Source organism: Equus przewalskii, chromosome 21 (genome assembly GCF_037783145.1).
Source record: "Equus przewalskii isolate Varuska chromosome 21, EquPr2, whole genome shotgun sequence".
NCBI classification, from domain to species: domain Eukaryota; kingdom Metazoa; phylum Chordata; class Mammalia; order Perissodactyla; family Equidae; genus Equus; species Equus przewalskii.
Window position 1 is genome coordinate 8,375,976 of NC_091851.1, and position 17,254 is coordinate 8,393,229.

The following is a 17,254-nucleotide window of genomic DNA, read 5'->3' on the forward strand; positions in this document are numbered from 1 at the left end:
TTTCCACACTGACATCTTTTAGTGTCAATATTTGTAGGACCCTGAAGGTGAGTGAGGACTCCACAAAATGGAGATTCTCATTTTCTAATTGCTAGCAGTATGGCTTTGCAAATTTGGTGAAAATCATCAAATGTCTATGAACCCTGGTAGCCTTCTTCGGGGAATATACCCTGAGGAAGACAAAAATTTGTGACCTAAAGTGTTCATTGTGGTTTTATTTAAAATAGGGAAAGCCATCAAGTAACCCAAGTGTCATAGAATAGGGAAGTGGTAATATAAATTTGAGCCCTATGATGAAATATTTTTAAATGACTTAGAAAAACCTTTGATTGACAGGAAAGTGCTTGTGATACGACCAAGTGAAAAAACAGTGTACTGTATGATTCAATTATGAAAATATTATGAAATGAAAGCAGAGAACATTACCTGTGATCATTCTTAGGTTTTTGACAATTTGTACACATTATTTTGATAGCTAGTTATAGACTGATAAACAGGCATAGATGGTTAGTTTGGGAGATTTTGATATCTTTTCTCATTTCTGCAATGAATTTGTTTTATGTGGTTTTTCTGTTTCAGGTTGTATCAATTATGATAATTTTTATTTCAAAAAATCTCCAATTTCTTTGCCTTGTTATTGGTTACATAGTTATGTATAAAATTTAGTTTAATTGTACTTAAAATTCCTATGCTGCTATCCTTTTAAAATTATTCATGATAGTTGCTCAAGAGTTGTCTATTTTAATGGATTTTTCAAAGAACCAACGTTTTCATTTTTAACATTTTACATTTAAAAAAATTTCTCAGTTTCTCCAGATGTTTTTCTTTTCCCAAAATCTAAATTTGAATGCTTCCAAAAGTCTTTTTTCCCCTCATTTTAAATAATTAAGGTATTTAAAACAATTTTTCTCTAAGTACAGCTTTGACTTTATCTCACATTTTTTATAGTTAGTATTCACATTTTTGTTATTTTCTAAATAATCTATTACGTTATTCTAGATATTCCTCCTTGACAAAAAATTTAGAAAATTACTTTTAATTGTTATACTAACTATTGCTTTAGCATTTAAATTTATTTATTCTTAGTTTTATTGCATAATGATTAGAAAATAAAGCCTTTATCTAACAGAGGGGACACAAAAATATGGGTGGCAAGAAATAGCCTCAGTGGAGAGTTTAAACCTTGAATTTGACCAAATCTTTATCCCAAATGAGTATTTTAAATACTTTAATTGACAGATTAAATTATTTTCCCATAATCCTCTCTAACCAGTTGGACAGAGGTAAGCTAAGTTATTGGGGGGAAGAAAAGCTACATATTTTGCACATCTCATTTGAGACATGTGAATTTTTATCCCTGCTCTGTAAACAAATAAACAATGCATTTATTGTAAGTGTTCTGAAGTAGCAAATGCAGCCGTTAGGTAGGCAAACACGAGTTGTGGAGGAGGATCTACTTTGGAAAAAGGCAGCTGGGGAAGGCATCTCTAGGAAGTGACATTGTAGCTGAGGTCTCAAGGATGAAAAGGCACCAGTCAAGTGAAACTGGGAAGAAAAAGTTTACTAGTTCGAAGGCCTTGAGCCTGGAACGAATTTGGGCTGTTTTAGGAGTGGACAGAAGGTCAGTACGCTGGCAGCATTGTGAGCCAGGTTGAGAGTCACACAAGATGAGGCTGGAGAGGCAGATTGTACAGATACTTGGACTTTTCATTTAAATGCTTTGATGGCATGTGTATCAGTTAGTATAGGCTAGGTTATGCAGGGAAACAAATGGCACCCAAATCTCAAAACACAGGTTTATTTCTCATTCATGTCACTTTCTCAGTGAGTCTTGCCTGAAACCCAACTCTGTGTGTTATTCGAGGTGCCACGTTGACAGAGCAGTCCATCTGGGATGTTGCTGCTCATTATGGTAGAAGGAAAAAAAGAGCATGAGTCTTCAAGCTTCTGCCTGAAGTGACACATGCCATTTCTGCCCACAAATCATTGGTCAAATCAAATTACAACATCAAGTCCAATTTCAGTGGGGCAAGGAAGTCTACTCCTCCCCAGGGAAGGGGAGGTATAACTATCTCTTTAACAATCTGTCTCCTTCCATGGATGTTAACCAAGAGATACAGGATGTTGCTCCTACCTTCTTCTTTGTTCATAGATCCACTGTAGTTCCTATCAGAGATATGACTACTTAGAAAGATTTACACTCTGTCAGTATTTTGTATGTACATATTTTGAGAACTCAAATCTCTCATTTCTCTAAATTTTATGAAACAATTTTCTCTTATTCTCTTGAGTCTTTAATTTAGGGGCAAAATTTAAACCAACTTCAGTAGAAAGAATTTCCTATTTCTTACCCAATTGTAAGGATCACTTACTCTTTTGGTAAAAAGTCTCGAGATCAAGAAAAGGCTGTTTGCCTAAGTATCAAATAGCAGAATTCAGTGCTGATAACTCACCAAGTGCTTTTCCAAATGGCAAAGTATAGTATCTTGGCACTGTCTTCGTGTTTACATTTCTAAGAGAGTTCAGGAATGCGTTAGTATTTCCATCTTTCAAACCAAGAAATGGAGGTACTTTGTTTCTCAAAGCCCCACAACTGGGCCAGAGTCCTGGCAAGAACAACATAAATGGGTACCATTATTCCTTTTAGTCCTGAGAACCACCAGTAAAGTTGAACAATGTTTAATGGCAACTTTGATTGAAGTGAGGCAAAGGGACAGAAATATGGGAGAGAAACATAAGAGTGACAGGAAAAGAGATGAAAAATTGGATGTAGATAAAAAAGTGCATTTGGCAATGTTACAATCATGTCAAATTATCTTTACTGTCACTCTGAAGCATTTGTGGTGAGGTTGCCTAGTGCAGCATAAGATGGTCCTGCCTACATTTTTTTCTCATCAAACCTTTTCTATTACTGGAGAAATCTCCCTCTGGTACAACAATTTAAAAACCTTATTATCCTTTACCTATGAAGTCTCTGTCTTTGTTGGATAAAGGGATTCACTTTCTTTTTTGCCTTCTAGAACAATAAACCTGATAGCACCTCTTCTGTAGGAGACTGAGGGAATTAACTCTCATGGGATACAGATTTCCATTTTCAAAAGAACATTCAGTTTTTCCCATAGCGATTTTTGTTGATCCATTGCCAAACTCTTAACAATTGTGTAATTCAATCATAATTCCATCAGCAATACACTGAGGAGGATCATGGCTGTGATGATCACATAGCCAGCATAGTGACTGGCTCATAAAAGGTGCTCAAAAAGAATTCCAGTAGTAGATGATGAGTTCCAAAGAATGGACCAATGTTCATGGAATCATTGGCTTCATCTCATCAACTTATATCTTGCACCTCAGAGGCTGTTGCTAGGGTAATTAGCTATATAGTATTCAGAGAAAAATTATGCATTGGGATTTGTGTCTGTACAAACTTCTGTATAGTTTAATTTCAAAAAACATGGTCAAAATAGTGACCAGTCTTAGCAAGGGAAGACTACCGGTAAGTTAAAGGTGACTTACAGGGGCAATCTTAAATACGCACATTTGCAACAAAATACGTAGTACTCAGGCCAGCCCTTGTGGTCTGTTGGTTAAGATCTGGTGCTGTCACCATCAAAGCCTAGGTTCATTTCCTGGCCAGGGAACCACCACTCATCTGTTGGTTGTCATACTGTGGTGGCTGCATGTTGCTGTGATGTTGAAACCTATGCCACCTGTATTTCAGATACAGGTGGGGTCACCCATGGTGGACAGGTTGCAGTGAGGTTCGGGACTAAGACAGACTAGGAAGAAGGACCTGCCAGTTCCAAAAAAACTGGCCACAAAAACCGTATGAATAGCAGTGGAGCATTGTCTGCTATAGCTCTGGAAGGGGAGAGAATGGCACAACAAGACCGGGCAGGGTTCTGCTCTGCTCTGCACAGGGCTGCTGGGAGTTGGAATCGACTCGATGGCACTAACAACAAATATAGTATTAAATGAACATTTTGAGTTATTAATTGCTCATGGCTAATGAATAAATTTCACAAAACACAGATAATTCCACCTTATCCTCTCAAACAAATTTTATTTGTATTCTGCTCTAACAAATATAGTATGAAGGCAACAGTTGTTTAAGTTTCTCAGTGTATGGCATAGATGAAAAGAAACAGATTTAGAAGCAGTCCAGCGTTTAAATGCTGGTTTAACAAAAGAGGCACATATTATTCTAGTTAGCAGTTTATACCAGATATCAGAAGACAACTTTTTTTCCTTGCAAGCCACAGACTACATTTATTTGCATTAGGTAAAAACATATCTTGATCAAGAAAATTACTTTTTTTTCTGGTTTTCCTTTATATCACAAATGTCAGGGTAAGGCAAATCCTTAATGAATCATGTGATAAAAACCCTATTCCCCAAGAAAATATATTGAACATATTCTGCTAACTTTGTTATTTTTCAAAGCAAAGCCAACATGCACCACATACAGAAAAATGTCATTTCAAATCAAGTGCATCAAGCAGAACTGTATTAATTCACAAAGAGGCTTTTCAGTGTTTCATAGAAAGATTTACAATTAGCTGCGGTGACTAATATGTGACCCAGTATCAGAGACAGTGTTTCGGATGCCTCCTTTGTAAGCTTTTATGAAAGAAGACTTGTCCATCATCTGAATAGTTACCAGCTAGAGGAAAAGCCCCTTTGTCTCTCCTACAATGAGTACCTTTTTAATTAGGACTCTTATGCTGAAAGCCTACTTCAGTCCTCTGTATGCAAACATGACTAATACAGGGCTATCTTCCTCCCCCTCACTCCTGTAACCCCTCACACCACAGCCTGGCTGAGTGCGGTTGGAAACTGACATCCAGAATCCATGTGTGGGAGCATCAATCAGCCTTTCAGATTTTCCATTGTACAGCCTGTACAATGACAGCGCCAGTGAAATAAAGGTTTCCTGTGTTGAGGTGTCTTCAATCTGGCCAATAGCTAGATTTTTAATATTTTACTATTGAAATGGAAATTTAACTTCGTTATTGGTTTTCACGCATCTAATCTTATAGCCAAATAGCAACCAAAAAGCTTAATGAGGCAAAAATGAAAATACAATCTAATCATAAAATGAAGTTTAAAGAAATTCAAGAGTGGGGCTGATGATACTCACTACTCATTCTCTTAGTTTCCTGGATACAAAGCTTACTTTCCTTTTTCTGCTGTTTTCAGGCAGAGAACTCCCTCCTTCCATTCCTACCCCACCCACGTTTAAAATGAATAAAGTAGCTGTCATTGATGATAAGGAGAACACCAGGACTGAAATCATCCCAATCCTGACTGCTCCTAGCAGGAATACTAGTGCCTTTCATCTTTGTCCATTAAAAATCCCCAACCCTCTTTTCTCTCTCATGTTGTTTTCAACAGGAACTCATCACTGAGCGTGAGAGCACTAACGTTTTGGAGTCACAGGGAAATGTGCTCCTAGCAGATTGCACTTGTCAAGTACTTCACAAGAATGATGGGGACTTTCAACTGTTATAAAGATGACATAAAATATGGAAACTATCAGTATCCATATGGCATCATTTCCTGAATTATTTAAAATGAACTTTTTCCTTGTTTTTCTAGAAAGCAATGTCTAATGGCAATAGAGGACATATATGGTTCCATATCAAACTCTAGAATAATGGCAGAAGGAGAAATGGCCATGTTCCAAAATCATGAGGTCACTTAGATAGCATTGCTGCTAGGATGATGAGCAGCTTTTAAAAAAATACAGCATGTTAAAACATACTACCTATGCAGAAATATAACTTGCTAATTATTCAAATATACCAAATAAGCCATGCAGAGGGGCAACAAATTCAGAAAAGCCAAAACGAAAGTCACAGGAAGATAAGAAGGTGAATTTTCCATAGAGGAGAGGCCAAACCTGAAGAATTTCATGGAATATTTAGAAAGCAGAGCATCCTTTTATTTTAGAAATACTCAATTAGATCCATTACTTTTCTCCCTGTACTAAGAAAAAAATATATCAATAACTTACAATTCTAAAGGCCTTATAGGGAAGACAGATTGAAGAAGATATGCAAGAAATGATATTAGTTTCCACAGAAAAAAACAGAACTGCCTGAGAACCCAGGGAGGCTGGGGAAGCAGGCGTCTTGCCTCGTGAGGGTCGCTGTTCATGTTGGCTCTCGGGTAGATGTATGCGACAACTTCTGACTTCCTCCTGGGGCCTTTGTCCCTGTACCCACTGTGCCATTGGCATCTTGGCTCATTAGTACTGCTGCTCCCCTTCAAAGCCATAATCAACGGTTGGCTGGGAGAGGGAACCAGCCATCAAATTAGTCTTGGACTTGGCATGAGCAAACCACACCATTTAAAAGCAGACCAGGGAGCCGAGACTGCAAGCACATCTCTGATTGCCTCTAACTTCCAGTGAGAATCTGCTCTGTGGGCCAGCAAACCTTGGGTAAAGACAAGATGTTCTTTTATGAAAAGTTTATACATAAAGAGAGATTTCAAGTGGAACTTTTAATATTCATAGGCATATGTTTGGATCCGAAATGCAGCAGACCCCTCTCTTAATGAAAACACCTAGAAAAGTGCCATCCCTTACAACTGGTGGCACAGAGTCACATCTTACCCGTGGGCTCCATGCTGAAGCACACGGCAAAGACCTCATGAACCAAGTACGCTCTGCTGAAAGTCTCTGTCAGAGAAGGCACCTGCTGTCTTGGCGATGGAGGAAGAGACCCGACATCTGTCAGGCCCTTGTTCCTAGTTACGCTTCTGCGCTCTGCTCTGGATTAAATCCTGCTTCCATATTCCTTATTAACCACAGGGAACGAAACTGTATCTTGGGAATCCCTGAATAAAATATTATTTTCAATTCACCATCCTGACCTTTTTCCAAGTGATTTTTGAGGTTTTTGCCCATTTTCTATCCTGCCTCCTTTGTTTGTGGATTAGACTGATATTGGGCCTGGTGATTCCTGAAATCTAGCCTGCAGCTTCTCAAACAATCATCTTCCTTCTCTTTCTTTGAAGAAACCACTGTATGACCAGCTTTGTGAAATAACCCAGAAAGCAGACAGGAGCCAGGGGACACACGTGAGGGATCAGCCGTGCCACTGTGACCCTGGGGCAAAGGTCTGAGAGAAAAGACAGAAATTACAGGAATAGTGCCTGAAAAGATGTGTTAACGTGGGTCCCCCCACCAAATTAAAGGAAACTTCTTTTTTTTTTCTTTTTCTTTTTCTGCAGGTAAACAGAACAAAATGCAGCTGGAAAAATTACAGCAAAGGATTCCCTGTCCTTCCGTGAGATCGCCTCCCCCCACCCCCACCCGCCTCCACAGCAGGTGCTGCTGTCTTCCCACACTCCCCAGGGCCAGGAGAGGCCAGCAGTGCTGAGCACTGTCATCGACTTCCATGTCTTCGTTCCTTTGCTTCATCTTGTGCCCCTGCCAAAGACAAGGAGAAACCATTTGTTAGATTAAAGATAAGGCGCCTTCGTAGGTTTAGCAAGGAATAGCTTTTTAATGCAGACATTTAAATGTTTCTCACCTCTCAAACAGGCTAGGAATATTTTATTTGACTATCAAAGAGTTTTGGATACCTGAGCTGTAATTGCTGGCACAGAGTATCTTTGAAAAGCATATAAATCACTGTCAATAAACGTATGCCACAATGACAACTTGCTTTGGCTGATGGGGCCGATTAACTCAACTCTTCAAAGTATTCTTTGAAAAATCTAACCTTGAATTGATATGTCCTCCCTTTTGGGACCCATTCATACACTCTAGTTTCCAGAGCTCAACATAGAAATAATAACAGTAGGGGCTGGCCCCATGGCCGAGTGGTTAAGTTTGCGCGCTCCGCTGCAGGCGTCCCAGTGTTTCGTTGGTTCGAATCCTGGGCGCGGACATGGCATTGCTCATCAGACCACGCTGAGGCGGCGTCCCACATGCCACAACTAGAAGAACCCACAACGAGAAATATACAACTATGTACTGGGGGGCTTTGGGGAGAAAAAGGAAAAAATAAAATCTTTAAAAAAAAAAAAAAGAAATAATAACAGTAACAATAACAATATACATAATGCTGATTTGCAAAAGTCTTTGATGGTCTTTTGGCTCATCAAGATTGACTCATCTTCAGGAACTTTTTTCTTCTGTAGGAATTCCAAGTGATAGTTTCACATTTCGATTTGCCACCCGCAGCAGGGATAATATTGGTCTACAATCAACTATAAATTAATGTCAATTTGTATATTACGGTATGACTTTGAATGGCATAAATTTGTGTTTAAAACTCATGGTGCATTTGTACTTTCTACTTATCATGGGAACCTTTTTCTTTCCCTAAGCAGCACCCTGGGCAGAGACGAGTATCCTTGTTAATTTCTTGAGCTGGGAGTCGCAGATTTTTTCTGTAGAGGTGTCAGTTCCGATTCCTTACCTTGGGTGGCTCAAGGTCCCAGGTGGCCATTAGAACCCAAGTCCCTAACCAAAGGGCCTATCTCTGCATCAACAACCCATCTGCAGCCATCTTCAGCTCACTAGGTGATTGCTTTGGCTCTCAAATTCCTCTTCACTTCTGGCCCTTCTGCTTTCGTGTCAGTTGAGCTATGTATTTTAAAATACTTTTGTTATAGTTTGTCTCTCATTTCTAAGCATTTATATTGGGAGGGGTTCTGCATTACCCCACTGTTTCAGTTATCTGTTGCTTTATAACAAACAACCCCAAAACTTAGTGGCTAAAAACATCAATGATTTATTATTTCTCACAATTCTATAATCTGGCCTGGCCTCAGCTGGCCAGTTCATCTGCTCCAGGTGGTATGCACTAGGGCTAGAACATCAAAATGGCCTCTCGCTTTCCAGGATTTCTCCATATGGCCTTCCTCATTTTATAGTAGAGCCTGAGCTTTTTACAAGGTGGCTGGATTCCAAGAAAAAGCATTCCGGGAGTGCAAAAATGGAAGTTACAAGGGCTCTTAAAGCCCAACCTGGAAGCCACACTCAGCCTGCCATGTTTCTCTAGAACTAAAGGTTCAGATTCCATAAACATCTATACATGCCTTCAAATACTTGTTGAAAAGTTATTTTTACATTTGCAGAACATTCTGTTGATTCATTGAACCATTCTCCTATTGTCATTTATGATATTCCTGATTTTCTTTTTTGGTTGAGGAAGATTAACCCTGAGCTAACATCTGCGTCAATCTTCCTCTATTTTGTATGTGGGTCACCACCACAGCATGGCTACTGGTGAGTGGTGGAGGTACACACTGGGGAACCGAACCCTGGACTACTGAAGTGGAGTGTGCTGAAATTAACCACTAGGCCATGGGGCTGGCCCCAGATATTCCTAATTTTTTACGATTATAAATTAAATGACACAACACTAAACATCCTTATATTATGTCTTTGAACTCTATAATTCTAATTCTAATTCCATTTCACTGTATTTCTTTAATTTCCTTGAAGGCATGAGGCACAGATGAAAGGTTCCTTCTTCCTGTTGAACTACCTGATAACCTCTACAAACCCAGCTGTGTAAATCTTTCTGTGGGAATCCGCAAAGCTCCTCAGGTCATACTGTTCTCTGTGACCACTGTGTTCAGAAACTCACTATTGTCTGGGAAGCAGTGTAGTGTCATCAAAGAATTTTGTGCTGAGAGGTTTCCATTACCAGCCAGGTGACGCTGTGCAAGTCACTGCCCCTTCCTAGAAGTGAGTTTCCTTAAATTAAGTTTGAGCTTTTCATTCATTCAGGTAAAGGTATAGATTCATCTTTATGGTCAAGGAAAGTATTTTCACATTAGCCAAGGAAAACAGATTTATCCTGGTACTTTATCTGGATACTGATCACACAGGAAAATAATAGTGTCTGTAAGAAAAAAATATACACAAGAAGGCTATAGTTGGTTGGCCACAAAAGGGCAAAGAGTAAGACAACACTGAGGAACATGAATTTAAATCGTTCAGGTTTAGTCTCATTTCATTACTTTTTAATGGAATCTTCTCTACCAGATCATTCCTGCAGCTTAGTAGAATATTTAAAATACACGAACAAGGTTAAAAAAAAGAAAGAAGAAATGTTTATAAGACCATGTTTGCATGAGTTTATATTTTTTAACAGTCCTATGCCATACAGGTATTATACAAATGCTATATATTTAGTTTTAAGTGATGTTCAAGACCATGATGGGAAGGGCAGATGCTTGCTACTTTCCCACATTCTCAACTATTCGGCCACGATGTAGAAGCTCAAGGGGCTGGTGCCACATGGCTCCTGGGAGAGTGCAGAGACCTACCGAGAAAATGCAGGGGGTGCAGGGAGGAGCTGGGGGCAACGGGGTCAATATGTCTGTGTCTTATACTGGATGTCCCACAGTTCATTTATTCTATGGGGTTTTTTTTTTTTCATAGCTAAGTATTTTAAGCTAGGAATTGGAATAGCGAGCCTGACTTCTTTCCTCTAATTCTTCTCACCAGCCCTCAAGATATGGAAAAGGGTTACAGATTACTCATCATTCTAGACATACTTCAGTCTTTGCTGAGAGAGTTAGAGCATTGGCCTGGAAAAACTCCTAAATATGGTTTGCTCCAGGCTTTTATTTTCCTGTCGAGCTCCCTGAGGCTTGTTCAACCCAGCAAACCTTTGTGCAGACACACAGGTCCACAGGTAGTGGTGTGAGAGGATAAGACACAAGGCAGGCTTGTTTCTGCCTTATCACACTCAAGAGCCTTTCTACATTCTCCAGGGCAAAGATTTAGTGTTATGCTTAAAAACAGATATACTAAACAACTCAGCAGGTAACTTCTGGAAAAGCAATGCTTCAGAATCAGCTGGGGGTTGCTGAAATAATTTGATCACTCCAGGAGGCCAGGGGGTGAGACGGAAGGAAACATTTTTTTCTTGTTGTCAAAGCTCAGAAAACCAGGGAACTGCATGATTTAGATATGTTGTGGCTTATCTTTTTCCCTTAAAGATGGCAAGCTTCTAGGGGTAATCCTTGCTCTTTACACTGTGTTATTTGGTATAAAGATTTTTAAAGTTTAGCCTTAGCCATGCTGAGGGACTTGGTAGAACTGAGAGAAATTAAAAGCCATTTACAAACAGTTTCTATGGCCGGTTTAATCAATTGAAAATCCCACCACAGGGGCAACTTACCCACTACTTAATCTTCTTGCTGACTCTCTGTTGGGTCATTTACACTGTCAACTCGACTATTCATTTCAACTGTAACCAGAAAGGAAAACAAAAAAGGTTAAATATTTATTAAACCCAAATTTCTCAAACACATTAAAATAGCCTATGAGTTAATACTTTTCTGATTTCCTAACTCTTTTCAGTTCATTTTCCTTCATTTAAGATTTGGGGACCATTCTTGTAGATTTTTCTGGTGGGGCGCAGGGAGGGTGGAACTACCTCTTTACTGAACTGTGGAAGCTGAGGTATTATTTCATACCAGATTTTTGGGTTGACATTTTGGGTGTACTTACTACTATCCTTAGGTAAATTTAAAGTCTTATTGGATCCCTAAGAAAATAAAGAGAAAACAAAGGAAAACAGACGGGGAGGTAAGCGGTTCCCTCTAAAATGGCAATGTCAATAGGCCTGTTTGGTTTGCCATGGTTTCAATTCTAAAATTCCAAACAGACCCTGTAAACTTGCCAATGGAGGCAGTGGCAGTGGACACCACGAAATAGAAAAACAAAACAACTAACGAGATCAAACAGTGAGGATAAAGAATGTGCTTTTACTTTACTGTGTGTGTTGTTCTATGTGAGTATTTGCATAAAAATACAAATGCATAATTACTGCCATTGTCCAGAAGTAGCCCGGAGCAGGCATAGCAGTTACTCCGGAAATTTTCAAGGGTCAGTAGGTTTAATTAGATTGATATTTTTAAAGCATCAAAGCTCATGTTATAAAATGAGAGACTTAATATATAAAAGGACAACGGCCAGACCATTTATAACAAGAGAGCTCTAACTCAAAACCTCTGAAGCAACCAGCCTGAGCAACAAAACCACAGCCTGTACAGCAATCAGCCCAGAATGGTCAAGACTTGATCAGTGGCCACCAGCTTCCCTATATGTTGCCCCATACTTCTAACATAGGACCAAGCAGGGAAAGCCAAATATGTTCGTAAGCCAATCACCTAAGATGTCCCACTTAGATCTCCCAGTCACCAAAGTTAGCCCATGTCCAGCTTCCCCATGCCAACAACCCTTCAATCAGAGGATGCTTGAAGATTTCTCTTTTGTTAACTATAAAGATTTCCCACTTCCCTCTCTGCCTTTAAGTTGGCCAAAGACAAGTGATAATGGTTGACACCCTTGCGATAGTAAACTCTCTTAAGAATAAGTAACCTCTATTCTCATTTGGGTAGTCTTCATTTATTTGCACAAAATCAACAACCCAAACCCCTTTTTCTTGAACATGAAAGCTCGATTAAAGTAAAATGGTTGGAGATGCTGGTTTTCACACTCCAAAGAGGCTTAAAAGAGGGAATTACATTGCATGGCATCCCACCCAACTCTCTCTCAAGGAGGAAGGTTTTAAAAGCAAGTCTCTTTGTTCCATCTGCAAACTATCCTGAGTTTCTAATGATGCGTGAGCTCATTTTAAACCCCAGGTGTAAACTGGCCAGCTGCAGCAACTTTACCTATATAAAGAGGATAATGCATGCGCTTTCCATTATTCTACATCCGCCCATCTCAGTGTGGGAGTGTGCAGAATAAAGTATAGCAGAGCATTCGTTTTCTGTTTCTTCCTCCCACCCAAGGGTCACTAGTTCCAAAGCCTACTAACAAGTGTTAATATAAAAAGCATTCTATGATCAAATGAGTTTGGGGAAAGCAATGTTAAACCATGTTAATAAGTTTCTTTACAGCAAAGACATCTGAGAGCCTGAAATGTGAATGGTAAACATCCAAGTGAGGACTAAAACTTAGTATTTCTCACATCTATTTCCTGTTTATTCAATGAGCATTGTGTGGGCCTGATATTCCTCACAACATGCTTTGTAAAGAACTAGTTAAGAACCATGTCTATAGTGTCACAAATAGGCTGGGTCTGGTCTTCTTCAACTGACCTTGACTAATGTGGTGGCTTTTAATCAACGGATCTGGGACTTAAAAACATTATTCTCCTAGATAATGCATACCCATGAGCAAAAACAGTCAGTTTGTGCAGAAAGACTCATAATTAAGGGAGGTAATTCAGATGATGGCAAACCTATAGCATGGGGGGATACCTGGTATATGAAACTGTTTAAAACCACCAAGGAACTTCTACCAGTGGCTGAATTTTTCCCAAGATCATTATCAACTCCAAGTAATTTTCTTTTTTTTTTTTCCTTCTTTTTTTTGGCTAAAATAACCCAATTAGCAAATATATATACGTAGTTGATCACTGACCAATTCTGGTTTTCCTAAACTCTATGAGCCAGGGGAATTAAATATTTATTAAATCATGTGTGCTTAAATAGGTGTTTTTCTAATGCAGGTAATGATATTTCAAGGGGTTCCTAGCATTGTTGTGCAGGGGCAAAGAGGCTCAGAATCTTTAGTTGCCTTCAAAATGAGATGTGAACAGAGAAAGGTTTTTGTCAATTTTGTTTCTAAGGTGCTTTTACAGACTCACTATGTTTTGGGCAAAGCCATCTGATATGGCTTTGAGGGGCGGTGAAGTGATGAAGGTCCAAGAACCACTCAAGCCACGGTTCCCCTGAATGCTGAGAGGGGCAGGGCTCACAGTTAGGGAAGTCCTTTTGGCAGAAGTAAGAGGTATTTCCGTAAAGTTCACCAACTACACTTCTGTCCAGTTTAGCCTTGGAATTATGTGCTGTGGCCTCAGTATTGCAAGGCATGTTTAAACTGTGGCACGTGCTGTTTTAAAATAGCTAGCGTCAGTTTTTAAAAAAGGCTGCCAGTTTTATTAGTTCTTAGCAGTAAATGGTTTTTTAACTTTACCTTGTTCTAATTGAATATGTTGATTCATAGAATAGATAGCTCCCTTAATCCTAGATTACACATACAGAATGTGCCAGATGTGTAGTTTGCACAAGCTTAAATAGCTCAGAACGTTACCGTCAGGATTTGTAGAGTTTTCTGCATCACAGGAGCCTTCACATTTCGCAGGAACTCTAGGTGTGTCCTCGCCTTGAGCTGGAAGAGTGAAAGAAGATAGTCTTTGATTAATAGAGAGTTAGAACAGCCTGACTGCCAATTGTTCTGTCACCTTCCACTGCCCTCTTAAATTTAAAAATACTCTTGGGATTCAACTTCTTTTGCAGAAAAGGTTAAAAGAGGAAATAGTGGGTTGAGTTGCTTGAATACTTTAGTGCTGTCATCTTCTAAATCCTCTTTAATTTATGAGATAATCACATACAGACATCCACAATTTCTCAAATTAGAAATCTGGTAGCATGAAAGCAGGAAAACTTGGTTTAATCAGAACAACCTACAATTTAAATTTAGGGAAATTTGTGTGTGTATGAGTTTGTGTAGCTTAACTTTCGAAGAGCGAAAAAAAGAAAACATTTTGGTTAGGCATGCCTGAAAGCTGAAAGACTCATTCTTCTGGCAGTGAGGGTTTTTTGTTTGTTTAAACACAAATGAATGGCTTAGTTGCTTTCCTAGGAGACCTTCTCAGATGCCGCCATTTTGGATTGCTGAGAATCCAGTCTGTAATTAATTTCCATTGTGATTGTTCTCCATTTGCACTGCTTCAGAAGGCATGTCATCCATTGCTGTGACTGAGCTGTATAACACGTTTAAATGTAGCAGTAAGGGGGCCATTCTTCTTTTTTCTTAATGATTCAATATTTGTATATATTGAAAAATGATCATCACAATGTCTAGTTAACATCTGTTTTTTTTATTGTGATAAATTTTCCAGAGAGTCAAAAGAACAATAATCTCTTACGTCTTAGTTAAATATCTATTATGTTTTCACAACTTGAAGAACCAGGCATTTGAAAATATGAATATAGATAAAGTACTGGAAAATCCATAATTTCAAAATTTTTATTTTTTTCACATTTTTTAAACAGAAGATTAAATTCATTTCATTATAAGTACTTATTGAGCCCAGAGTATGTTAAATTTGATGTGCCTGTTGGTGAGGATGAAGCAAGAATGGGAAAGGTCCAGTTTATAATCTCTTCAAAGGAAGATACCTTCAAAGATAGAACTTGCACTCTTGGTAATGATTGACTAAAGCTGAGAATCAAGAAGTATGACTCAAAGGTGACTACTCTCTGAGCCTGGGTGGATGAACGGTAGGGAGGTCAGTTCTTGGCGAAATATTAAACAAGTAGAATGGGGGAAGGTGAAGAAAGCCATTTTAGTTTGGAAGTCTCAAGTGCAGGGTCATCGAAGTGGAGATGCCAAACAAACTTTTGCACCTATTGCTGAGGGAGAGAACTGTGAATTAGACATGTAGGTATTTGGGAGATGTCAATATAGAAGTAACATTGATGGTATGAGAGTAGATGAGAGAAGTCAGGAAAAGGATAACACAAGAAGAAAAAATGACTCATGGGTTCCCAAGCCCTTCAAGGAAACAGTAACTGTGTCCATGAGTTCTTTTCGTCAGTTTCTGAGGATGAGGTTGGGAAAGGGAAAACAAAACTTGAAACTTCCAACCGGACATAACACCATATCATATCCTTTTTCACTCTGCCAATTCTAGAAAGTGGACCATTCTTCAATAGTTTGTCAACACATTCCTTAGAGACATAATTAAAGAAGAAAACATTGATGTAATTTCCTAAGGCTGGGAGCAGGAAATCTTTGCTAATTATCCCTGAAAACACAGAAGAAATAAGGGAAAAATGGACATATTTGATTTTATAAACATAATAAACTTTTGGATGGAAAATATATAAGAAATGTTTAAAAAAAGAAAGATTACAAATTGAGGAAAAACGTTTACACCTTTTACCATAGACAAAAGGTTAATAATATCTTTAAGATATAAAGTACTTCTAAAAATAGGGATGAGGAAGGTCAACAACCTGATAGAAAATTAAGCAAGAAATTTGACAGATAGTTCATTAAAAAAGAAAGAAAAATGGCTTGTAGTCATGAGAAAAGATGATTCACTTTGCTAATAATGAAAGAAATGCAAATTAAAGTCACACTGAGAAAGGGATTTCTGCCTAAGGTGGACTATCATGTTGTAGACTAACCGTCCTACCAAGAACAGCTAGAAACACTGAACAAATTATTTAAGAAATTATTTTAAAGCAGCAGAGAGCCATCAATGCAGCAGAAACTTGAGGAGGCACAAAATGGTGAGTCTGACATTCCACACATGCCAAGAAATTGAACAGAACCTCCAAATGTTTTATGAGGTTTGGAGGGGGCAGGGGCAGGAAGGAGGGGCAAAACTTGGATGTCAGGGACCACACAAGAAGAGATACCCTAATAAGTACCTTGAGTTTTCTGTGGGGCTCCCTGCAGTGTTATACTCTGAGGGTAAGGATGAACTTAAAACAGACCAGCTCTTAGAAAAAGTGAAGCCCATCAGCTTGGTTTCTTCAGATTGCTGAGCTGGGCAGTTTTGTGAGCCTTCACCTGCATCCTTCAGCTAGCACCTCTTCTGCAGGCCTCAGCTTTGAAGAACAGAGTCCTTCAAATAGTCCTTGGAATATTATGCTTATACACTTTTCCTATTCTACCTTCACCTAAGCCAGGATATGCAGAGATCTCACTTGATAAGTTTTCTCCACAAGCTCTTCCACTACTTGTGTCTTCCATTTCAGGCCTGGATGCAGCTACTGCTGCTTGGGGCAGAGATAAAGAAAATGTTTTGTGTAGGTTGCTTAATGAATGATGAGGACCGGAATAAAGGTCTCTGACCAACTTTGAAAACAAAAAACAAAAAAATAAAACTGAAGTTCAATTTTTAATCAAACCAATTCTTGATTAGATTACAGTGTTCTATTCTATATACCTGCCTGTCTGAAGCAAAAATAAATCCTGTCTGGAAGAAGATAAAACCACCCAGATCCTCAAGTTATCTCTACAATTTTTCAATCACAGTGTCCAGCATTCAATCAAAAATTACCTGGCATTTCAGAAGAACAAGAACAAGTCACTCAAAAGCAAGATAATAGGCCAAAATAAATAGACACATCAGAGATCCAGATACAGTCGTGCATCACTTAACAATGGAGATCTGTTCTGAGAAATGCATTATTAAGCTATTTTGTCGTTGTAGGAACATCATAGAATGTACTGAAGTGGAACAAA

The 17,254-nt window shown here is 38.8% G+C and overlaps 1 protein-coding gene across 8 annotated transcripts in view; it reads right to left on the reverse strand.

Annotated features, from left to right (window-relative positions):
- Positions 1-4,036: 4,036 nt before the first annotated feature.
- MACROD2 (mono-ADP ribosylhydrolase 2) overlaps positions 4,037-17,254 on the reverse strand; it is a 1,868,269-nt gene continuing 1,855,051 nt past the window's right edge. For all 8 annotated transcript variants that reach the window (XM_070588786.1, XM_070588788.1, XM_070588789.1 and 5 more), the window contains 3 exons: positions 14,084-14,161; positions 11,157-11,225; positions 4,037-7,438 (listed from right to left, as the gene is read on the reverse strand). In XM_070588786.1, coding sequence (XP_070444887.1) covers positions 11,164-11,225; positions 14,084-14,161 — 140 coding nt within the window. In that variant the 3' untranslated portion in view covers positions 4,037-7,438; positions 11,157-11,163. The remainder of the gene's footprint in view (positions 7,439-11,156; positions 11,226-14,083; positions 14,162-17,254) is intronic.